The sequence below is a fragment of the Astyanax mexicanus genome, chromosome 20, assembly GCF_023375975.1.
Source record: "Astyanax mexicanus isolate ESR-SI-001 chromosome 20, AstMex3_surface, whole genome shotgun sequence".
In the NCBI taxonomy this organism is placed as follows: domain Eukaryota; kingdom Metazoa; phylum Chordata; class Actinopteri; order Characiformes; family Acestrorhamphidae; genus Astyanax; species Astyanax mexicanus.
Genome location: NC_064427.1, coordinates 26,079,214 through 26,104,207, shown reverse-complemented (window position 1 = coordinate 26,104,207; position 24,994 = coordinate 26,079,214). Strand labels below are relative to the sequence as shown.

Sequence of the window (24,994 nt, the reverse complement as noted above, 5' to 3'; positions counted from 1 at the left end):
TCTTGCTAACTGTACAATCTAAAGGGTCAATAAACACATTAACAAACAGCTACATTTTAAACTATAGCAGCCTCACTGCAAGAGTGTAAACTCGTGACATTGCAAAAAAAACAAATTATGATGCAAAAAGGTTATTGTGCAAAGACAACTTTATAAAAGAAAGTGCATAGAAAGCATATCTTCAGCTGTTAAAGTCAAAAAGTAAGTATTTCTTTTAATTCTACAACAAAAAGGTGTTTTCTACGGTGGCCGAGAAAGCCCAGCGCAGTGCAAATTGAAAAGCGCTGCAAAAGCACAAAACACATCCATCAAAATTACAACACAGGCGCAGCAAAAAGAAAAACGCGCTGCAAATAGAACCACAACACAACGGAAGTGAGTCACAACACAACGGAATTTTCCCGGGGGACCTTAAAAGATGCTGTACCAGCTGTATACAAAGGACAATAAGTGGCAAACAAGCTTCTGAAAAGTAAGTTATGTTTATTACCTGTGATTACCACGGTTGTGTGCATATTATTAAAAGTTCTGCTTCACAAAACGCCTTGTTTGCCACTTATTGTCCTTTGTACACATAGTGAAGTCCGAGACGTTACTGAAGACGCAGCTTAGCTGGTACAGTATCTTTTAAGGTCCCCCGGGAAAATTCCGTTGTGTTGTGACTCACTTCCGTTGTGTTGTGGTTCTATTTGCAGCGCGTTTTTCTATTTGCAGCGCGTTTTTCTAGTTGCAGCGCGTTTTTCTATTTGCTGCGCCTGTGTTGTAATTTTGATGGATGTGTTTTGTGCTTTTGCAGCGCTTTTCAATTTGCACTGCGTTGGGCTTTCTCGGCCACCGTAGTTTTCCTTGTTGTGTACATGATAAAATGCAGGTCAAGCTTTCACATTGTGATGATTGTGCAGAATTCAGTATTAATAGCAAGAGCCTCAGAATAGTTCTGATGTGCTGCTTCTGGTATGAAATGGGTTTCAGATTTGTAATCTAACTTTTTCGGACTATAAGGCGCACCTAAAATTCTTTCATTTTCCAAAAATCGACAGTGCACCTTATGTATGAATTGTACCGGTGAGGTTGTATGGAGCAGTAATGACACTTCGATGAATTACAGAGCATAAGGGAGTTAGCTAACCACAGCTGGCTAGCACTGCTAACCGCAGCTGGGTAGTGGTAAAAACCAGTGCTGGCTAGCACTGCTAACCGCAACTGACTATGCTGTTAACCCGTGCCTTATAATCTGGTGCGCTTTATGTATGAAAATAGACCAGAAAATAGATGTTCATTGATAGTGCACTTTATAATCCGGTGCACCTTATAGTCAAAAAAAATAAACATAAAACGGTACTCCTGCCCTACAAGATACCAGGCAGATAAATGAAGGACAGGACAGGCCTGTGGCAGTTGCTTACACTGGGTGAAGCTTGTTGACAGTGTCATCATCCTGTGTCCTCTGGAGGTCTGAGCGGATTTTGCGAATGAGAGGTGTGCAGTAGCCTTTGGCAATGTCTAGTTTTTCAGCTTGTGAAATCCCGTATTCCTGTCAAGAAGAATGAAAAAGAACTTATTAGAATTCTGTCTGCTACAGAGAGAGACAGATCTGACCTCACTGGCTCTTTCAACAGAGGGAGGCATTTGCTAGACATCAGCTTCCACTGTACACAGTGTGCATGTCACATTAATCTTACTTGTGGAATGACTATGTCGGCCAGAGCTTTGGAAAGGCGGTAGATCTCCATGGTGTTGTCCAGCTTGAGCGAGCTGTTGTGCTGCACATCATACTTAATGCAGTCGTAGATGTCTGGGATCTTGCTGATATTGTAACGGCCATTCTTCATCTTGAAGTCTTTCTCCAGTTTGGACCAGCGGCGCAGCATCAACTCCAGAGTCTCGCTGTGGTAAAGCTGGATATCTGAGGAAGAAAGAGTAAAAGCACTTGAGCACAATATGGAGAAGGACTACACTGACTTTGAATCTAATTAATTTAATAATTAATAGAGACAAAACACATTAATCAACATCATTGTTGGGTTCCTACACATCTGAAATTTCAAAATTCCATATTTTTTATTCACACCTTTATTTCCAGACTGCTCTGTAAAAAAGAATTAAAATAATTTGTGACATTTCAGTAAATAAATTATGCAAACAATATACATTTTGCATTATTGAATTTACATTTACCCATGAGTTCAGTCACCAATCATACACAGCATTTTGTGTAGCCCTCTCAGAAACAGCCTGGACATGTTACCACTAGTTTTTAAAACATATATTTTCCATATAATAGTCTTCATTTTCCATACTTGTCCAGAGATTTTCAAGATATCAGCACCTTTTCAACTCTGGACTGTTCGGCCAGATTGTGTGAGGGGTAATACTAATTTCACCACATTTGATTTTTTTTTTCGCACAAGAATGAATGGCACCTTAGACTTTATATAAACAATTCCCTGTAGAACTAAAGGCAACAAAATAATTTTAAAGACAAGTACTAAATTAAAAACAACATAATATTCATGCTTTTTTCCAATAGAAGAAAATCTGTTTAGACAGAATACCTGCTGATTTGGGGTCCTCCATCCTCTGCCTAATCTGTAGGGTTAAATTCTGGATAAGGGAATACACCTTATCACATGTCTTCACTGGGTTCTTGATCATCTGCATAGACTTCACCAGTGATGTACTCGTAGTTGGAGCCAGCTATCCACAGAGAGGAATTCATGCAACATCAATGAGAAAGTTATTAGTTTTTTTTTAGTATATTTACAGAAGAAAAAGGAGGAGGAGACGGCATCTTTTCACTCTCTTTTTAATAGCTGAGAACACGCAGTTCTGTAAAAGAATGTTATGCTCGGAAGGATTTTTCATCATTATATAATCAACTAAAAATGGTCAAAATAAATAGTTATTTCTATTAATCCTGTTTTCAACTTTGAAATAAAAATAAGCCAGTAGCTTTAACAAAATATGGTAAGCCTTGAAACTTTCTTTCTTTAAAACCAAAAGCTTAAAATGAATTCCAGTGCAATTGTCACAATGTTCTAATAATTAGGTGTTATTTAAGGTCTCCCTGAGCTTTGACTAATTTGCTCAATGGGTTTTCTGCCTGAAAACTCCTTGAGATGTGCAGTGAATTACCTTCTCATAGTCCTCCGAGGCAAAGTCTCTGTCCTTCTGCAGGATGTCGTGTAGCCGAGCTTTGACTTTCTGCTGGCAGCTGTTGAGAGAGTCACTGTCGCTGTCCAGCAGACCGTTCATGTTGGCACTCTTCACCATCTGCACTAGGATAGGGGTCAGCTCGCCCTCCAGCGCCAGTAGACCCTGAAAATGTACCAATACATACAGTATATATAAAAAATAGCAACCTTTATTTTCCACATAAATATGAAGATACTGAGCTTTTAAATCAAGAAAGACTGTACATGCTAACAGAATTCTTACGATTCTGCCTCAGGATTAGACGTACAAAAGAAGAGGCGATACAAAATGTGCCTTGATACAGTCCCAGTGCACACAGAGTATCTAAAATTAACATTTAGTTTAATATGCAGATTATTATGCAAACTCATCATTGGACTGCAGTGTAACTGCAATATGCTTTAGGTGTACAGCACTTAAAAATGCAGCGAAACAGTAACGCCATGATCAAACTTCAAATTATCAAAAAATATCTTTAGTAATGCTTTTGTTGCCTTTGTTGGCTTTGCAATTCTCTACATACAACTACATGGTTTCTTTAGTAAGTTTGCATCAAGGTTCATAGCAATGAATCTTCTTTAAAAAAACAGAAATGCAACCAGGTTTTTGTGCCTTTATATCAGAACCGTTGCAACAAACCACGCAAACCAATCAATTGCCCAGGACCCCGAGCTGACAGTGACTGATTATGAATTGAAAGTAATGACAAACTGTATGAGCGCTCCTTTAAATTCTGTGATGGTCAATGCAGAAAAATCCCACAACACTTTTATCGGACCACCCACCTCCCCCCATCAAGGGGGCCCCTCACTCTAGTCGCTGACAATAGCCAGCCAGACAGATTTGTGGTTCATGCAGTCGGCAAAATATAAAACTTCAGTAATCATGAAGAGGAGTTATCCATACATTTTGTTCGGGCCCCCAAATGACTTGAAATGACCCAGTTTAATATTTTTAGTGTAGTTGGACAAGCATCTGAGAAAGCCCCAAATCTAATTTTCTGAATTGAAACTCCTTTTGCCAAGTACGTTCACTTACTTCTTTTAGCCTGCACTGTAAATATTTACTCATATGTTTAATACAATACACAAACAGTTCGGCTGTTTGTGTTTTATTTGTTTAGTTTGACTACAGTTAGTTGACAGCTATAATTAGGACAAATATGAGACAAGTTTTTTAGAAGTCAATCTAGGTAATTCCAAAGTTTAAGATCTTTTTCCTGCAAATGTATGTGAGCATGAAGCCCCATTTTACCTCATGTAATAATTTATACGTGCTACGTCCATGATATATAAACAGAAAATATTCTATTTGTACAAAATGCTTAGCACTTTTGAATCTCATTACCAAAATAAACACTGAAAAATATATATTTTTAACTGTGTTTGTGCATCACAGGGGCAGGTAAAGAGTAACTGATTAAGTTACATCTTTTAACAAGGATCTGCAAAAAAAAAAAAAAAAAAAAAAAAGCTCAGGTTACTAATTACTAGTGAACAGCACCTTAGCAAAAGCAGCAGCAGTCATCTGAACGCGGCCCTCGTCGGAAGCGTAGATCTTCAGGTCATGCCGATACGTGCTGTGAAGACGCAACAGGCCACAACCAGGAAAGCCAGCATAATCGCCTGTAATAAAATATATCATTTTTTGATAAAGCAAGAATAATGTAAAAAAATATAGGATTACTTGTTTAAACTCTAAAAAATAACCTAATTTAGCCTTGCCTGTACACGTTTATTCTCGTTTATTCTTGTTTGTAAATACACATATGAATAAATAAATATGTAAATATTCAGATTGCAAAGCAAAACTATCCATATCTATAAAAAAAAGGGTATTTTCTACCCTGAAGACTGACGGTCTCTGTTAAACCCATGTACTCTTAGACTGTGGCAACAAGGTATTTGCCAGTGTTTAAACATCTGAAAATTTACCAAGATCTGATTCATCAGACCACCTTGAATAATGACTAGTGCAAAATGCTAGTACTAGGCTTACACCCAGAATTGGCCTTGTTTCACAACTACTTCACTGCAAAGCCTTTGAAAAAAAGAAGGGAAAAACACTAAGACTAAATAGTCTCGGATTTGAGGAGAAGTAAAAGAGAAACAATCTATGCTGTCTGAGGGGCTGTACCTTGTCCTCCAGGGTACATGCACCTAAACGCTCGGCCCAGCTCCTCTGCCTGAACCCTGCCTGCAGGAGTCAATTCCCCACCCCACTTCAGTACCAGCAACAGAGACGGGTCATCCCTCCGCACATCTGCAAGAATGAACAAAGCCTCTTAAACTACTGAAATTCAACACAATCACAATCAAGTGGACTACAGACTGTTCCACATTACAACATATATACAGTATATGTTCACACAAAGCTTTTACCTTCCTCTTCACTTGATGTTTTTGGGCAACCATGGGGGAGATATGTTAGTTGTACCTTGCGATTGATACCTGAAAAATGTCCATACCTGAAACAGGACACAAGACGTAGAATATGTGAATATTAATCATTAATCATTAAATAATACATTGATTTCCATACACATATTGAATAGGGCTCTACTCACATTTCAAGGACCGTTTTTAGCTGTTCAAGTTTGGCTTTGCTTTCTTCAATTTCCGTATCGTTATTTTGCCCGAGTTCAACCAACAGTTGTCTGGCAGTGTCTAAAACTTCCTGTTAAAAGAGAAAAATAATACTTTAAATTTTATCTCTGACATGTATGTGAAACATAACATATACAGCTCTGAAAAATTAAGAGACCACAATTTGTCTCAAATTCCAAATAAAAATACTGTCAATTAGAGCATTTATTTGCAAAAAAATAGAAATGGCTGAAATAAAAAAAAAGCAGAAATTTCAGCCTTCAAATAATGCAAAAAAATAATAAAGTTTATATTTATAAAGTTTTAAGAGTTCAGAAATCAATAATTGGTGGAATAACCCTGGTTTTTAATCATGGTTTTCATGCATCTTGGCATGTTCTCCTCCACCAGTCTTACACACTGCTTTTGAAAACTTTATGCCACTCCCGGTGCAAAAAGTCAAGCAGTTCAGCTTGATTATATTCAAGAGGTTTTCAATTTGGTAAAATCAAAGAAACTCATAATTGATAAGTGCTCTATTTTTTTTTCCAGAGCTGTATATATGTGAAATATAATGCATATATTTAGAAAAAAAAGAAAGTCTTTTTTTATTTATTTACTTGAAGTTGCTTTGGCTTTTTCAGTTTTAGCTTTCCGCTTTTGTACCCTTCGTATTTTCCAAAGAGATCAAAAAACCTGAAAAAGAAAAAGACAAATTATGGACTGTCGTGCCTCTGTCCAGTTCCCTGCAATTCTGATGCAGCAGTTTTCTCTAAATTCTAGGCTAAGCATCAATCATAAGAGCCCTGAAGAGTGCCTCTGGCAACATAAACCTAACATGGCGGTTCAACACAAACCACACTGAGGTAAAATCAGTACCTTTGATGTCGAACCTCCATTTTCATCTTCTGCTTGGGGGTTCTATCGCCATGTCGAATCACAGCAATCACACATCTCAGCTCCATCCTATCAAACATCACACAGAGAGGTGAGAGAAAGGCGATGAATGTTTAAATAATAAAAAAAAACAGGAGAATGTAATCTCCCGGCAAGCTCAGCATTGTAAACATAAATGAATTTCTTGTATTTCGTATGCTGTTTTGACTGCATTGTTATTGTAGCACTGTTTTTTTTTATTGTTACTATTACTGCTATAATTAAGTATTCTGTAGTATTTAGTATGAGTATGAAGAACATACATTGTCCCTGAAGTGGTGGGAACTATGGGGATATCCTCTGCTTCCAAAGGGATGGACCACGGAATCTGGAACTGAGGAGCCAGTTCTCTCATCACAATGTTCCTGAGGGCAAAAAAGGCAACGTTACAAATCCTTTTGCTCCAGTATAATAGTGTCACTGATTAATCCTGTGCAGGGGAAATGAGGTCTTTTGAGATTAACATTGTATAACAATCCAGCTGTTATTTGGGTGGGTTTAGGTTAGATTAGAGGTGCACAGGCTACTTACAATATGATAATATAATGCCAGAATAGATTGAATTGTTAGTCACAGCAGAATCTTGTTATCAAACAGAAATAGCTTTTTCAGGGATGTGATTCTCAGTATTCCTTCTGTTGGTTCAGATCGGATCAGATGTCCTCAAAAACTCCAAGATGAGCTCCTGCCAATTTGTAATTTATTCCACATCAAACCACTGTCAGTAGATACTCACCACTGCTGACCTGGAGTACACCAAACACCTCATTTCACAAATTATATGGCACAGATGTTTAGCTATAATAATTGGTCCCAGTTATCCTGCATCCAAAGCTTCAACTACTACAATAACAAGAGTGTTTGAATATCATCTAATATGTCCTGTTTCTCAGCATGTACCATCCCGTGTTGTCTTTGTTACTAGTCTAGATAATAGTTTTCTGAATAGTTCTGGAATTCTGCATGAGGTTTTTGAATGGAATTTAATATTATTTACTTTTATATCTATTTATTTTATTTAATTTTTTATTTATTTATTTCCTGCGGGAATAATTACGGGTCAACCGTGTCAAATGTTACACGTGTTACAAATGAAAAATACTTTTCCTTTTTTATATGGTTAATATGGTGGAAAGCAGAAACTTAATAAAATAAAAGTTCAACCTCCCACTGATTTAAGATTAGAAAGCTTAAGAAGTTTAGCAGCTTTGGAAGATTGGCACCCCATGATTTAATTGAAACATAATTATAACTTAGATTTTTTGCCATGTAGAGAGAGAGAGGTCAAGAGGGAAAACAGGAGAGAGTGAGAGGGAGAGAGAAAGAGAGAGAGGGAGAGAGAGAGAGAGAGAGAGAAGGAAACCCAGGCACTCCCTCCCCCACCCTGTGCTTTATTATGTATAATCCAATCAAGAATCTACATGATTACAAGGGTCTGTGAGGGAAAAACATCCCCCACTGAGGTGCTGCTCTCATGTGACCGGACTGGAAAAATCATCTCATCATCTAGGAATCATTAAGAAAATAACTTTTTACCATAATATGCATTTCTAAAACATGGTGCTGGGTGGTTAATTCAAACTAATTCAGTTGATTTGGCTACTGGTATAATGTTATTTTTACATAAAGAACCTGCTAGATGGATCTCAACAGAGCGTGCTTCTGTTACGAAACCTGTAAATAACTGATACCTTCTTTGCTTAAATTAAACTTTAGTTTCATTGTGTTTTATTTTTATTATTATAGTTCGCATTATTGATTAAATTGAGCTGTTTATTATTTTGACACAGCAACAACAAAAAAACTTGAAAAAAATGAAAACTTACTTTTAATTAATTTAATTGAAAAACACTCAAATATTAAAAATATCTATTTTTTACAGTTATCTCCCAGTTCCACTTCAACATATTTTTACTTACCCCAGTATTTTTGCACAGTCATCGTAATACTTCATCGAATTCTTCACAAAGCTGAAGCCATTCACATCACAGACATATGACTGACCGTTGGCACGCAGGAGGTCAAACCCACACACTGTTTGCTGTCAGTAAAGAAAGCAGAGCAACAACAGATTAAGCACTTCTCTGTTTATAAAATCCCATCCAACATTTACCCATAGGGGTGGGGGACAAGTGAAGGTCTCGTCACTGAAAGTCGAAGGCATTACCTTCTAAAAACCTTTAAACCATAAAGTTGTGGATGTGTCACAATTTGTGCTGAATCTTACAATAAAGTGCTTTCCAGTGGTAAACTGCCAAATCATCATGTGATAAAACACCTCTGGGCACAACAATAACATCAAGCAAAAATACTTTTCATTGCACTGCAGTTATTTATTGCTGTGACACATTTGTTCTTTGATAAACAATGTAAGCGTGAGACGTGCTATGACTCATCCCGCACTCATGCTCTGCTAAGAGTAAGATTTGATTGAGCTCAGCTCGATAATGACTCAGTAATAAGCTTAAACATTTTTTAAAGAGCTCAGCTGCTCTAAAATGAGTGCAGTTAGTTACACTCCTTACATTTACCTTAAAGGCCAAGCAGACTTTCCAGGCTATTAGCTTCTCTCTGGCGTTGAGAATCACAGGGTAGCGAACCTCTTTCCCCTCACTGTCTCGTTCCACCTTTCCATCCAAAGCAGGGGACTTACGGGCCTCTGCGTGTGCATAGTCTGGTCCCACAGTATACACCTGAGATACACACACACAGGTACAGTATAAATACACACACTAGAGCAGGGGTAGGTGATTCCAGCCCTGGAGTGCTGGGTTCCTGATCAGTTTTTTGATTTCCTGCTGTAACAAAGCAACTAAATCTGGCAAATCTGGCAGTTAACAGTAGAGTTATATAAGGTCAGCTTGAGCATTAAAAGCACAGAAATTTGCAGCACTCCAGTACCAAAAATGCCCACTCCTGAACATTACTAGAACTAAAATATTACAAAAGAAAATTAGCCAAGTGTGAGCATGTAAAAGAACATTTCATATTTTCAGTTAGTCAGTTTTGCTGTATTGAAAAATGCAATGAATTGTAATTATTATATTGTCTATTATATTAAATCAAACTCTGATTTTTTAATTAATTACTGAAGCCCTACTGCTTCCATACATTTTGGGGTTCAAAGTAATTTGACTAAATATCTGTTTAAATAACGAAGGAAAACAGCCAACCAACAAAGTCAGGATCAACAAAGTACCTCCTGTATTAAATATGTCTAAAAGAGGTTTCTTGCCACAGTCTCTTGTCTTTATGCTGTGACATTTTTAGCCAAATGCTGTCGGCCCTGATCATTACCACACACTGCACTGTCCACTGTGGGTAGTAATGCCTTCTATGACGTATTGTTGGCACGCCTGCAAAAACTTTGGATTGAGGAATGTTAAATTGTCCGAAATGGAACATGCCAGCCACTATCAGGTCTCTCAATAACACCTTTGTAAGAATTTGTACAGGTCCCTGAAGTAACACTGAACATACTGCTATATCACGACTTCTGGGATGACTGTGTATGTATGTGTGTGTGTGTGTGTGTGGCTACCTTCCACAAACTAGTGCCACGTTGATGCTTACTTGACCTATAGCAATTTCCGCAATTATATAACAATTACTATAATTATTATCATTACTACCACTATTAACAATCATTATCTTAATTATTATTATTACCATCACTACTATTTCAGCACACCTAAGCATGACAACAGGTTTATGTGGTGGTGCAATGACTTTTCAATCAATAATTTATTAAAATTAAAATTAACTCTCTCTCACACACATACACATGCGCGCGCCCTGATGTTCAACAAATGCATGTGCACACTGGGTATACCTAGACAGAAAATTGGCTTGACAAGGCAGCCCTTTACAAGGGCATACTTCACGATCCCAGTGCTATTGTTCTATTCCAAGTGCTACAAATCTGCGGTAACTTGATTCCAGACACACTGGGAATACTGACAATCTCTTTAGCTCTGTCAACCCAGCTCAGCACCCAGCCCTTAATACCCCCAACAAACTGACAAAGAAAAATACAGAATTTAATACCTTGACATCAGTCCCGTCTGTAGGCATAAACTCCTCGTATATGTAGGAACCTGTTTTCCGGACATTACTCTCAGGAGAATAGACACTACTCCTGCTGCCAATCTGTAAGAGACAGAGGCAGTAATTAGACAAAATGAGCCATTAAGTAAATAAGGGTGAGAGACTACATTTACAATAAACAAGAATGTGTGTTGAAAAGAACAAAAAAGAAAAAAATAGACATGTTGTGCTTAAAACAAAATGTGAGTATTAAAGGAGAGATAATTGCAGTTTATTGTAATGAGAAATTGCGTGTGAGTGTTCTAACCTTGCGGAAGAGCCTCTGGCTGCCTCCTCCTGCAGAGGTGGGGTAGTAGATATAGACGTTGTGGTCCTCAGCACTGACTGGTTTCTCTACAAAAGGCTTCTGGAAAATTTCTCCATTCACTTCCACATGGTCCTCCCCTTCAACCAGGTTACACTCTGCAACACATCCATATAAAAAAAAATCAGTAGAAAGGAAGGACTATACCATGACAGTCTTAGTCTAAATTCTATAAAGCAAATAAAATCAAATGTATTTATTTAGCCCTTTATAATTGATGTTGTCGCAAAGCAGCTTTACAGAAGTGTGATTGCAGGGCAAAGAACCAGACAAAACCTTAAATGTGTTGTATGTGCAATATTGAAGGAACATACAACACAGGAAAAAACCTTGGGAGACCCAAGGCTGATTTGAGGTGGATGACGGGAAAGCCTGAAATTAGGTAAATCAAGGTCATTGTTTGCTTAATAAAACGTAATATTTGACAGCGCCAATATAGTGTCCCATTGTCCACAGCATGTACACCTCCTGTCTGCTTTCACAGCTGTAATCACTGTGACGCATTTTCAGTGCTGTGTTTCTAAGTGCTAAAGCAAGTGCGACGGTGGCTGCTGGAACTCCATCGAAGAATTCCAGGCATTGCCATGTCAAAGATAAAAAGACAAGCCCTGGCCTTGAAAATAGAGATAGTGTCCAATGAGACAAAGATTGATCCCTGTGTGTATATACACACACACACACATCACAGAGCAGCCGGGTAAATGCAAAAATACTTGACAGAGGAGCAAGAAAAGACAAATACAGACAATAAATCTTATTTATCCTCCAGAGCGAGAAAATAATCTAATGCCTCTGGAGTTTATTCTCCAGCGTTGTTCTCTTTACACACGGCTAACGGCACTGCTCAGTACACAAACAAGCCCAGCATTGGATTACAAGCATGACAAGAATGATTAATACATTAAACAACTGAGTTTCAGCAGGCATGTAGAGACTATCAGAAACAGAATCTGCACAAAGCAACACGGCACTCTGGTAAGGATCAGTCATGGTGCACTGCTCCTTGTTGTTCGGTCCATCAAATTCTAAAAACAAAACATCTAAATGGGGAAACAACTCAAGACCTTTCTCTGACTATGTATTCTGCCTAATGGCAAATTAAAATGCATGTTAATTTGACTTAAATAGGCAAAGGTGCAACACACAGCATTAGCAGAGCTAATCTGCATCAGAGCTTTTCAATTACGAGTTACATAGAGGTTACACACAACCGTCAACTATAACATGAACACTGGTGTACTGATTAACAATGTTATTCTGGATAACAATAGAGCTGTAAATGTTTGGGATATAACATGAATATGGAGTGGTTAATCAAACTGATTATTCTGATTAATCAAATTAGAGTTTTAATGCTATTTTTGAAATGAAATAATTGAGATCTTGATGAGGTGATTTCCATAACTGAAAAATGAAGAGGTTGTTTTTGCACCATGTTCAATTTAAAAGTTGCTTGCAAGGTTGAAGGAAGCTGCATGCTATGAAAAAGTTTTATATTCATTTTTGTAACTCTTTGAAGGGAAGAGGCCAAAATACTGCAAAAGACACAAAAATACAACATACTGTATTTTTTGCAATATAAGGCACACTTCCCCCAAATCCTCTTGTAATCCAGTGTGCCTTATGTATGAATTTTACCAGTCAGGTTTTAAGGAGCAGTAAAGATATAGTAAAGTAAAAATACGGTATTCTAATTCACTAACAAAAAGTTCACAGTATTTGGCTCAATAATGCACAAAAATATGTATTTAAGCTTGGTATGGCTAAGGCACTTGCACAGATTTCCTCATCAGTGGGAGAGTTTAAGTTTACCTTTTGCCTTTGGCAAAAAGACTATTTATTTGGGCATGACATTATTCATAAATATGTGCCATGTTGAGCATGTTGAAAACTTCCATTTATATAGTTCAACCAATGGCTGGTCTCATCAGTACCATCTTTGCAAAAGACTGTACAGACACCTATTTTGCACCTTCTCGCCCATTAGAGAAAAGCAGAAAACAAGCCAGCAGGTGCTTACTACAAATGTATTCATTTTAAACCATGCAAGGACTGTTTTGGTTTGATGTTAATAGACTGATTAAGCATGTGGGGAAGGAGGCGGTGCATGTTTAATTGGCTTTTTTGTTTGTGCTTAAGAAAAACATATCTAAATGCTGCTTTACAACATTATGAGGGAAATTAATTTCTTCGTTTTCCACTCAACTCAAAAAGCTTACATTACCGATTCATACACGAGAGGATTTACATCTAAATGAGCTGAATTCTTCAGGCCACTTCAGCACACACAGAATAAAGGAGCCGCAGACCAGGTTGTATAAAGCACAGCAGGAACTGAGAGACTGAGAGGGAGCGAGGTCTGGAGAAAAGGGAGGAAACGCCAGGCGCATCGGAAATGACAACAGATGGCTCTGTTGTTTCGCTGGCAATAGCTCCCCTCAGGTGCACATAATCAGTACAGAGAGCAGAGATAAAAGCTTAAACACAGAGACACTGCTCACCTCAGAGACACAATGAGGGGAAGACTAAGTGAAAGAGAAGAGAGTCAGTTCTCTCCATCGCGGTGACAGATGTTGCCATGGCACTAGAACTGTTACCATGGGCACAGGGAGGATTGACTGGCAGGACCTTTAGACTAGAGCATGCAGGGATGGGAGGAAGTCTATTAGAAGACCTCATATTTTAGTCTCTGCTGCTGGTGTCCTCTGTTATTTAAGACCCAACTGGGAAGAAGACAGTGATTTTCTTGACATTGTGTGTCAGGTCATCAAAAGGCCAAGAAAACAAGACACCACTGATTTCACACTCTGTAACAACAAATCTGCAAATGACACACTTTTAACCAAACCTGGAACTGACTGAGAGAGGACAGAGAGTCACTGAATAAGCCTGTTTTATAGTGGTGTTTTATGAGAATAAAAATAAAGTCAACACATTAAGTAGAGTTTCTATGTGAAGTAGTGCTGCATGATACTGTAAAAAACTGGTATTGTGATATTTAGTTGTTCTCTGATACAGATTGCGATTAAAAAAAAAAAAATTTTAACTAGAGTTCTTCAAAAGCCAGCATGATCCAGCATGTCACAATATTTATAATTAGGGGTAGGTGATTTTTTTTTTATTCTTAGATGCATTGTAGCCAATTCTCAATCGATTCCCAAATAACAAAACAAAAAAAGGAAAAAAGGTTGCGCTGCCTGTTTCAGTCCAGGGTGTCTGTTAATATTTATGCCTGATCTAAAGTTTGCCAGATATGCCATTATATCCTTCAGAGTATTTCCACTCAAACATATAAATCTCTGCTCTTTGAACTTGTCTTACTTTTTATTTTACTTTATTTTATATCTTAACTGATTTTAATAACACTATTTTAGCTGCTAATTCCCTTTTTCTAAATATTGTTTTAATGAATGCTTTTATTGTTGTCCTTGTGCTGTTATTAATAGTATTATTATTAATTTAAGAGAAATTATAAAAATTTACTTGTACTTAAATCACCTGTTGGTCATGAGCTTTGTGTATATATTATACTGGTCAGCCATAACATCACTTTCTTATTTCTTCTTTTATGTAGCTGGTTTTAATATTAATAATAATATGAATCATTTGAATTGAAGTAACTATGCATTTTCAAGTAAGTAGAAATAGGGTCAAAGAGCATATGCAACAGCAGGATTCATTATGGATCATTACAGATACTTTACTTTAAAAGTATCAAGTAGTCATGCGATGAGTAAAGAAAGAAATCTAGTATAGAAGAAAATGATGCATCAAACTACATTGATAATTACTAATTATAAATCACATCTCAGACCTCTGAATTGTAATTGAATTAAATCGTAATTGAATTAAATCCATATTCAGTGTAAAACAATTTCAATTAGACTCCAGTAGATATAATATGAAAAATGAAAACAGTGTAAATTTCCACCTTTGTATCAAGCAGGTTGTACGAAGTTGTATGATTTAATTGGCCTTGCATAACACTGCACATCCTGCAGTGTGATTATTACATGTGTGAACAGTGGGATGACTATGTGGAACAACATATTGTGCTGCCCTAATGTAAAGTATCATTAGTCACTACCTGCCACATTCGTCACCACTTCAGTCTCACCTCCAGAAGTAAAAATGAAACAACTCTTCCAGTGAAAAATATGATTGCACTTCAGATGAGCATTTACGCACCCTGTGGTCTTGCTGGGTCTCTGTTCAGAACAGCATAGCGTGGAAGCTGGATGCCCTCAGCCTTCAGGATCCGATACACCTCCCTCCTACCCACAAAGAGACCAAAAGAACAAGACACAAAAAAGGGTTGGCAAATAGGAAACAACATTTCTATATGTATTCAACATTCAATTACTCTGATTTTTTCTGAATGAAGAAAAAAAAAAAAACATACTGAATAATATTAATGCTGTATTACATAGTAAAAGAATCATCGCACATCATTGCTATGATACAAATGCATTTTTACTAAAAGTCAATGAACAAACGAAGGTTCTTTTGGGTAATTTTAATCTACCATTATGAACATTTGATGATATATGACACTTGATGACATGTGATGATATATGATAATTTGTCGCTGTCCAATGAAAATTGTCCAATCTCCATTTTTTGTTGATTTTTGTGTACTATATAATTTGAGCACATAAACGGTGCTTTACATAAAAAAAAAAAAATCATAATGAATGGACCAATAGTGATTCTCCAAAATGACCTCTTTTTACAATGACCATTGGGAGTTTTCTCTCTTTCCTTTAAAGTTGCTGTTTTGGAGATACATGTTTTACATTGGATGGCAACAATATAGTGTACAGTTCACTATCTGACAAAGCATTTAGGTTTACATAAATCAACCCCCTTTAAAACATATGTTCTGCATAAACAAATGTTATTTGACAAATCTATCTGTTTCAACCAAACTGAATTTGTTTCCGTTTTGTTTCCATACTTTTAGAAAGGACAAGACAGCAGCAATTATGGCATTGGAACATCTGCCTCCGCTAAACAGATTACAGGTAAATGCCACCAACACAATCACATTACGAATGACAAATGTTCCCACTGCTAAGCAAATCATACTACAGTCTCAAAAACGTAACGTGGTTAAGCCTCACACTGTTCTTAGTGAAGCTTCAGTGATCTATATCTCTCCAGAGGGCTGGCGCTCACCTGTCCTGAATGAAGTACTGCAGATCCAGATCGTTGATCACAAATGGATTCCTGAGCTTCTCATAAGCCACAGCTTTATCCAGTGGAAATCCTTTAAGAGGCAATAAAAGACAAAACACAACCCGATATGCTAGTGTAAACATAGAACAGAACAATGTGTCTATTTCAGTCAGAGTTCAACTGCACAAACACTGTAAAGCTATAGTGAAGAGAAAGCACATGCAACTATGGGGCAGGTCATGAATCTGTGGCAATGTATGCCTGCTTATCAACTTTAAAGAAACAGTCGCCACATTAAAACCATCTCCTTGTTTCTAGAAAATTACAGACTGTAGTCCTATATCTGTTTTTCTGCAAAATTTAATAACTTCGTTTTGCACTGTTCTTCACTGGTCAGGACTCCATAGGAACATTACAGGACCATCATGGAGTAGCTATTATTATTCAGGTGGTGGTTAATTCCCAGCATTGCTGTGACACTGACATGGTGGTGGTGTGTTAGTCACGTGTGTTTTGCTGGTACGAGTTGGTGGATCAGACACAGCAGTAGCGGTTTGCCATAGCCTATTGTACACAATAACACCGGCAACATTTTTAAATATTGTGAACAATATTATACCCTGAAATATCGTGCAATATTATCCACCCCTAATTATCACATCAAAGTACTACCTTTTGCTCTTTTAAGCAAAAGCAAAAGCGAAAATAACATGAAATATTGTGATATTTTAGGGCCATATCGCCCACCCCTATACAGCAGTGCTGTTGGAGTTTTAGAACACCTCAGGGTCGTTAATGGACTGAGAATATTCCACCAACCATAAATATTCAGACAACAGCATTCTGTGACCACTGATGAAGGACTAGAGGATGACAACACAAACTGTGCAGTAAAAGAAGAGTTTTTGTCTCTGACTTTACATCTACAAGGAGGACCAACTAAGTATTAGTCTCTAGGAGAGTGGACAATGAGTGGACAGTGTTTAAAAACTGAAACAGCACTGCTGTGTCTCATTCACTTTCACTACAACACCACACACAAACCCACTCACCACCACTATGCCAATGTCACTGTAGTGCTGAGAATAAACCACTACCCAAATAATACTACCCCTGCTGTGTTCCTATATGGCCAGTGGAGCTGATTAAGTGGACAATGAGTGTAGAAAGAAGGAGGTTAATGTTAACGGTAATTGATGTAAATAATAAAATATCTGACAGCACCCACCTTTAGAGTGGAAGGAAATAAGACAGTCACACAGTGGCCAGTTCTCCACAGGCTCACTAAGGATGACTTCTTCCTCAAAAGTCACAACCGTGATGTACTTAAACAGACACAAGCGCTCCAGGATCTCCTTCATAGGCTTGGACTTTGACTTCTTGGCCATGGCACAGATTCCCACCACTATCTGTCTCTCTGGAGGCTGCAAGGTAGAAGAAACATTGCATCAATCCTAGTTTAGTGCTGAAGTGCTTTAAGCTCAGCTGCCAGTGGCTGCCCTTTATGCCACATTAGGTCAGTGTAAGAATCGACTTTCCATTGCCTGTTAAAATTCTCTCCATCTTTCTGGGCTGGGCTTTGTTAAATGTTTATGTATGTGGCACAATATTGAAGTATAATTACAGTATTATCACATTATCATATTATTAGACATATTGTTATAAAGCTTAACAATATTTCACTAAAACTCAATTGGGATACACTAGGCTCCCTGTTTTAGCTGCATATACGCCCATTTAAAATGAATGTATTTTATTACAATGTAAATATATTTAAGGTCTCATTCCATCGTTTTTTATTCATTTTAAAATGTCAAGTTGTGGTCTGAATGGTATGAATGAATGCCATGTGAGCCGTTTTTTGTGCCCTGCTTTATTTCACTGAATTAGTGGTCTATGAAAAAAGACAGGATTTCGGCAGTTGCTCATGAATATTTATACATGCAAACAATACCGCCTCTAATTGGCTAACAGCACTTCAGCAGAGAACCCCCCGGAGGCCAAGCGGCTCTTTTATTTTTATTTATTTATTTATTTATTTTTATCTCCATAGGTTTTTTTTAACAATGAAAAGCCAGAATAAAAAAGAAGCTGAAATGAAATAGGAGTAAGAATGTTATTTTTAAAATGTAAGGAGTAGAAATAAAGATAACTGTGTGAAAATGTAAGAAGAAAAAGTAAAAGTCGTCTGAGAAATAGATACTATCCAAAATATAGATAACCAAAATTAATAAGGTAAAGTATATGTACTTCATTACTTACTAGACAGAAGTTGCCACTAGAATGTTTTTATTGACAGAATCACACAGACTCCCCAACATACCGAGTCATACTCTTCCTCATCTGCGTCCTCGTCTTCCTCCTCAACATTCTCGTAAAGGCAGTCGTAGCCCAGCACCCTGCCTGGGTCCAGTAGCTCTTCCCCCTCTGCATCATCAGCACCCACAAAAAAGCGTGGATGATCTACATCCTCAGTCTCAGACATTCTGTCCAGCACGATGTGGTCCCTGCTGGACCAGAGTGCCTACAGAGTGTCTCCCGCCGAACTGAGCTGCACACTGTGCCTCCGGGCCTGCGGGTCAGTGTACTCAGCAGGGCAGCAGAGGCGAAGGCAGCTGCTCCCAGACCAGAGGGGTTAAAGCAGCCGAACTTCAGCCTCTCTCCCCCCTTCCTGTTCTTCAGAGCCAGCCATCAGGATAATCTTCACCCTAATAAAGAACCAACAAGTATTCAATACAAACCAAAACAAATGTCATAATAATCATAAAATGCATTTTATTTACATGGAAAAGGATGCTTGTCCTATATCATTTGACATGCCAGCGTATCTCATCTGGAGTAAGAACATGACCTGGCCAGCTATGAGGTGTACTCAACAAGTTTCAGGTAAACAGCTCCGGTAGGTAGTTTAACCTGGCATACTGCCTACATAATTACTACAGCTATAAACAAATGCAAAAGTGCATGGAAACAGACACACTAGCTGATTCAGACCAAAGCAAACAAGTGTGTAAAAAAAGCTTTTTAACTGAAAATAATATGCAATGGTTAAAACCTTTATGAAAAATCTGAAAAAAAGTTAAACACTACTTTATCCAGCAACTTGCGTGTATTAAGAAATACATCTAGTGTAGTGGCCTCATACTATTATATATTTAAAACCTCTGTGGAGAACAGATAAATATTTGTCCATTTTTCCATTTGTCCCTTTCCATTATTTTAGACATTTTTAAACCCCACAGACACACCAATGTTTGTTTTTGCTATCTCACTGTACAGTGTGTTCTTGTTTGCAGTATGATTTGTGCTTCAATGATAATGCAGTGGGTTGTCAGTGATACACACAGCACTCCCCTGTGATTAAAAAGGAGGGAAAAAGATGCAGATTAAAGGAGAAAGTTCCCAGAACCTATTTGAGAAAATGACTTTCGAGCAGTTTTACTCCTGCTTATCAGATGTGGCAGACTAATCTCCAAGTCATCGTGACTGTGGGGTTCAGACATTTCACTGAGGTATGAAAATGAATGTACCAAACAGACTAAGCCTGTTTAGAGAAATCCCAAGAGAGAACATTAATGCCAGAAGAGTTCAAATCAGCTCTGATCGCCACGTTTTATGCTCAGGTCTAATGCACTACAGAAATCACTGCGAGATTTATCTGATAAATGGTGAAAATGCCACTCACTTGTTTGGCTTTCTGGCTTAGAAAGATGGAGTTTTTATTCTGAGCAACAAAACAGAGAAAGAATTCACACAGTTAATTAATTTGTACCCGTTACTGATGGCACTGATCATCTATTACTTAGAATTACCTCACACATCAATGCCAACTGAACTCAGCAGCAAGTCAACAATTCAGTTTAAAGCAGAATCGACAGACTGTCTACAAAGAAAAGCTCATAAGAACATCAGGCTAAATTAAACACAGCTTAGAGAACATCCAACTTATCAGAGCTACCTTATCCTGTGAGAGTTAACAACAGAGACAGGCCTATCACAATAATACAAATACTAGATTGACAAGCAAATCAGAATGCAAAAAAGAACATGCCGTACACTGCAGGAAAGAATTCTAATCTAATGTATTGCAGAGTGATATATCGTCTAGGATACTACTGGTGGTGCACAACAGTATAGATTTTTAGCTGTTCAGTACTGGTGGACATTAGGTATCATATCTAAAATTACATTTATTCCTTTAAAACACTATGACCTTGTTGCCACACAAGCAAACCAGGACAACAAAATAAGTCATATCAGGTTTGTAGGTGTATAAGAATGGAAAATATGACTGTTCAAAGAAAATGTATTATGAAATTTCATTGTCTTTTTTGTTGTTTTCATAGTTAAAAACTATGCATCCAGGTTACATCTGTCCCAATGACTAGATTTTATTGGCTGATATATCTGCCCAAGAATTATTAAAATAAACAATATTATTGTTGTTTTAAGACTATGTTACTGATATAGTGATAATATAATAGCATAATAATGCAATGGGTTTTAAAAGGGTTTACATTTTTAAGAGCAATGAACTTTTAATTATTAAGAACCTTTAGACATATCCTACACAAATCAAATAAAACCACATGCATGGGTCTATGTATTGAATAAAAAAAAACATCGTGGAATTAGCTTTTTGCTGAGATCTGCTACTAATGACAATACTATATTGTACAGAGTGATGTTCTCTTTGTGTTTATCAGGTTAGAGGTGTTAAAAGTCATCACACTTCCCCTCAACACATGTGAGTTCAACACATTTTACAGCAGCTGTAGCTGCAGTTTATGGCAGATATGGTAAAAGCACTGACAGACTGATCATTCTTTTCTATTGGAATAAACAATAAAATACAGCATGGCAGTTTTGCAACCTCGGCCTGGCGCAGCTCAGAACCATTCCATGATGCTTGTTTAACAACAAATGTAACACATGACCTGCCGAGCAAAAGTGGTTTCTGTTCATCTTGCATTGGAACACAAGCTACAGATGTGTAGCTTGAATAAACAGTGTGAAAGACTACAGCAGCAGTAAAACAGTATTTCACACTATTATGTCTACATTTTGACAATTATTCTATATTGGTCACATGTGCCAATTCATAACTGTCACAGTCAAAGTCTATGTGAATGGAGGGGTCATTTTGTCACTGCACTTGCTTTATACACAAAAGTTGCGGCTGTGTTCACAGAGTTCCATCAGAGAGCAAACGAGAGACCAGAAAAGCACAACACATGTAAAATCAAAGGCCAATATCCTGATTTGCAAAAAAAAAAAAAAAAAATTAAGGTCTGTTCCTTATATTGTACAATAAGTTGAAAATGTTATCACTGTGGCATGCATAAACCGGCCTAATAATACTTTTATGTATGATAGTCAATAAAAGAGAAGAAGGATCAACCTGTGTATCTCTACAATCACAGCTGACACAAAAACAACACATAAAACACAAAGCTGAAATTTGCTTCAAAGATCAAAACACAGAGCCTGTACAGGATTATCACAACACAGACGCAGTCAGCCAGCCTCCACAAGCCCTGAGCCTGGACATCTGTCAGTGGCACCACCTGTCCAACACAGCAACCTTAACATGCCATGGCCAAAAGAGCCTCCAGCTTTGGATAAATTATACAGATCAATCTATCAAAACTAATATATTCACATATTGTAGGCGTTAGTTGTAGGGTCACACATCAAGGACAGATCTAAGGAAATTCTGTGTTAACTTAATTCACTATAAAACTGCAGGATTTGTAGTTTTGTAGATTTAGGCTATGTCTTCTGCCTAACGACATACTAGCTTGCAAATTTGCGTTTTTTGAATATAGTTTGCATATTCCTATACCAAGCCAATCTGGGCCCAGTTTTACAAAGGCATCTACACAATGCTTACAAATCTATCTACACAAAGTGTTGGCGACAGAAATGCAATGAGACAACAATGACAACAGATTAATTTTAAATGATAGTCTGACTGTCATGATATAAATATTGTATTGTACTACATTTTTCGATTTATCTCATCACAGTCATCAGAGTATCATTTAAAAGTTATTTGTTGTGTCATTGTTGTCTCATTGCATTTCTATCCCCAACACTTTGTGTCGTGCATTGTTACAAATAATTATTTACAACTTGATGATTAATCGACATGGAAATTCGAAGTTGACATTGTGGAGCCGATTATGATGACCAATTGTTCCAGCCCTAGGCAAGCTGTAAGTGTGCATTTGCTGAAACATACACTTCCCGGACAAAAAATAAAAAGTCACCACCAAAAAAAAAGGTCACACAATGTAATATTTGGTTGGACCGCTTTTAGCTTTGATTGCAGCACGCTTTCACTGTGACATTGTTTCCAGAAGTTTCTGCAACCTCACAAGACTTATTTCAATCCAGTGTTGCATTATTTTTTCACCAAGATCTTGCAGCAGCATTGATGATGGTAGAGTCTGACCGCTGCACAAAGCCTTCTCCAGCACATTCCAAAGATTCTCAGTGAGGTTTAGGTCTGGACTCTGTGGTGAACAATCCATGTGTGAAAATGATCTCATGTTCCCTGAATCACTCTTTCACAATTCGAGCTCCATGAATCCTGGCATTGGCATCTTGGAATATGGCCGTGCCATCAGAGAAGAAAAATCCATTGATTCAGGAATAACCTGGTCTATATTCAGTATATTCAGGTAGTCAGCTGACCTCATTCTTTCAGCACATACTGTTGCTGAACCTAGACCTGCAGACCAACTGCAGCAACCACACATTATTTATTTAGTTAAATCCAGGTGGCAGTGTTATTCATGTTAAAGCAAAAGCTAGCGTTAACATAGTTCATTCATTAGAATGGGTCTCCACAAGCATTAGCTAGCTAACTTTCTAGTTAGTATTTTAGGGGCTCTGCAGATAATAGCCAGCTAACTAAAGTAAGCTAAGCTAAATAACATTAAAAAACATATAGATAGTTAGTTAGCTAACCTAGCTTTAAAACTCTTCACATAGCTGAGCTTTAGGTTTACCGCGACCAGACCAGTCAGGCAGTATTAACCAAAAGATACACAAGTTACAAAGAAAATACTGAGAGAATATTCAGCACTGCGGCTCAGACTGAGTGTTGGTGTTACTTCCTGCAGAAAAGTCTGCTCACCCTGACATTGTTCAGCACGCACGTGCGCTCAGTTTCGAAATATATGCACTAGTTAGATGAAAAAAGCCATAACACCAAACAACAATCCCTCATTAACAAGATAAAGCGCTCTTACCTCTCACTGAATCCGCCGCGCCGTGTCCCCGGGCAGGCAGCTGCTGTCAGAGAACCAGCGCTGCTGGAGTTCAGAGCCAGGCGACTCGTTGCTGGGTTCCCATTAAACGCGTTAGTTAGTCTGTGAAGCTAACAACCAAGCCCAACCAATGCAAACACACAGCCAGTGTTTAGCCTGGCTAACACTAGCTTAGTTAGACAGATAGCTAGCCAGCTTTAGCATTAACCCTTCAGTGTTAACCGTAACCCTTAATGTCAGCGAGTCAGCGCTCGCCCCCTCAACCTAATGTGAAAAATCTGAAAGTTAGCATTAGCTAGCCGTTACCTTTACTGTTAGCTAGCTAGCTAACTAACGGAACTCTGCTTATGTAGGTTATATATATCGTTAAAAATACCGGTTTCTCATTCGTTAAAATGCTCAGAATATCTGAATTCGGTACACAGTTATATTTATATTTATATTTAAGTCCAAACTAGCGTTAATAACGTGAATGAGTCACTGCAGCTACAAACAACGACTTTCACAGACACTCAGCGATTTACTGAAAAAAAAAGAAAACGAGAAAAAAACATCAACGTGAAGAGGGGTGACGTCACCACGTAGAGTGAGGCGCGAGAGGGGGGCGTCATTAATAGATAGATAGATAGATAGATAGATAGATAGATAGATAGATAGATAGATAGATAGATAGATAGATGTACATCTAAAAAATATCACTGAACAGTTACTTTATTTCAGTAAATCAGTTCAAAATGTAAAACTAAAAATATATTATTTAGATGTATTACAAACAGAGTGATCCACGTTTATTTCTTTTATTGTTGATGATTGTGGCTTACAGCCAATAAAAACCTCCGTTTCCGTGTCTCAGAAAAATCGAATATTATATAAGAACAATTGGTACTTTTGGCAGTGTGGGCAGTGTGCCAAGTCCTGCTGGAAAATGAAATCCATATCTCCATAAAAGTTGTCAGCAGAGGGAAGCATGAAGTGCTGTACGATTTTGCGGGAAAACACTGTTTTGATGGTTTGGAGAGATATGTCATCTGCTGGTGTTGGTCCACTGTGTTATATCAAGTCCAAAGTCAGTAGTACATCTGTATAATATATGAGTTTTTTTTTTTTTTGAGATGCACCTGTAGAAAGATAGATAGAAAAGTTGGGTGGATAGTACGGTGGCCGAGAAAGCCCAGCGCAGTGCAAATTGAAAAGCGCTGCAAAAGCACAAAACACATCCATCAAAATTACAACACAGGCGCAGCAAAAAGAAAAACGCGCTGCAAATAGAACCACAACACAACGGAAGTGAGTCACAACACAACGGAATTTTCCCGGGGGACCTTAAAAGATGCTGTACCAGCTGTATACAAAGGACAATAAGTGGCAAACAAGCTTCTGAAAAGTAAGTTATGTTTATTACCTGTGATTAC

General features: G+C 37.7%; 1 protein-coding gene across 14 annotated transcripts in view; it reads right to left on the bottom strand.

Moving 5' to 3' along the window:
* ppip5k2 (diphosphoinositol pentakisphosphate kinase 2) overlaps positions 1 to 24,123 on the bottom strand; it is a 43,993-nt gene extending 19,870 nt beyond the window's left edge. For 7 of the 14 annotated variants that reach the window (XM_049468516.1, XM_049468509.1, XM_049468510.1 and 4 more), the window contains exons 1-20: positions 23,565 to 24,122; positions 18,629 to 19,013; positions 17,534 to 17,729; positions 16,306 to 16,396; positions 15,316 to 15,401; positions 11,071 to 11,225; positions 10,764 to 10,865; positions 9,248 to 9,409; positions 8,636 to 8,757; positions 6,980 to 7,081; positions 6,660 to 6,746; positions 6,401 to 6,476; positions 5,762 to 5,871; positions 5,577 to 5,662; positions 5,332 to 5,457; positions 4,699 to 4,820; positions 3,136 to 3,318; positions 2,556 to 2,697; positions 1,683 to 1,906; positions 1,407 to 1,534 (exon numbers count right to left, since the gene is read on the bottom strand). In XM_049468516.1, coding sequence (XP_049324473.1) covers positions 1,407 to 1,534; positions 1,683 to 1,906; positions 2,556 to 2,697; positions 3,136 to 3,318; positions 4,699 to 4,820; positions 5,332 to 5,457; positions 5,577 to 5,662; positions 5,762 to 5,871; positions 6,401 to 6,476; positions 6,660 to 6,746; positions 6,980 to 7,081; positions 8,636 to 8,757; positions 9,248 to 9,409; positions 10,764 to 10,865; positions 11,071 to 11,225; positions 15,316 to 15,401; positions 16,306 to 16,396; positions 17,534 to 17,729; positions 18,629 to 18,790 — 2,462 coding nt within the window. In that variant the 5' untranslated portion in view covers positions 18,791 to 19,013; positions 23,565 to 24,122. Of the gene's footprint in view, positions 1 to 1,406; positions 1,535 to 1,682; positions 1,907 to 2,555; positions 2,698 to 3,135; positions 3,319 to 4,698; positions 4,821 to 5,331; positions 5,458 to 5,576; positions 5,663 to 5,761; positions 5,872 to 6,400; positions 6,477 to 6,659; positions 6,747 to 6,979; positions 7,082 to 8,635; positions 8,758 to 9,247; positions 9,410 to 10,763; positions 10,866 to 11,070; positions 11,226 to 15,315; positions 15,402 to 16,305; positions 16,397 to 17,533; positions 17,730 to 18,628; positions 19,014 to 19,990; positions 20,030 to 23,564 lie in introns of all 14 variants that reach the window. The other 7 variants (XM_049468518.1, XM_049468511.1, XM_049468505.1 and 4 more) reach the window with 3 other exon arrangements.
* Between the last annotated feature and the right edge of the window lie 871 nt (positions 24,124 to 24,994).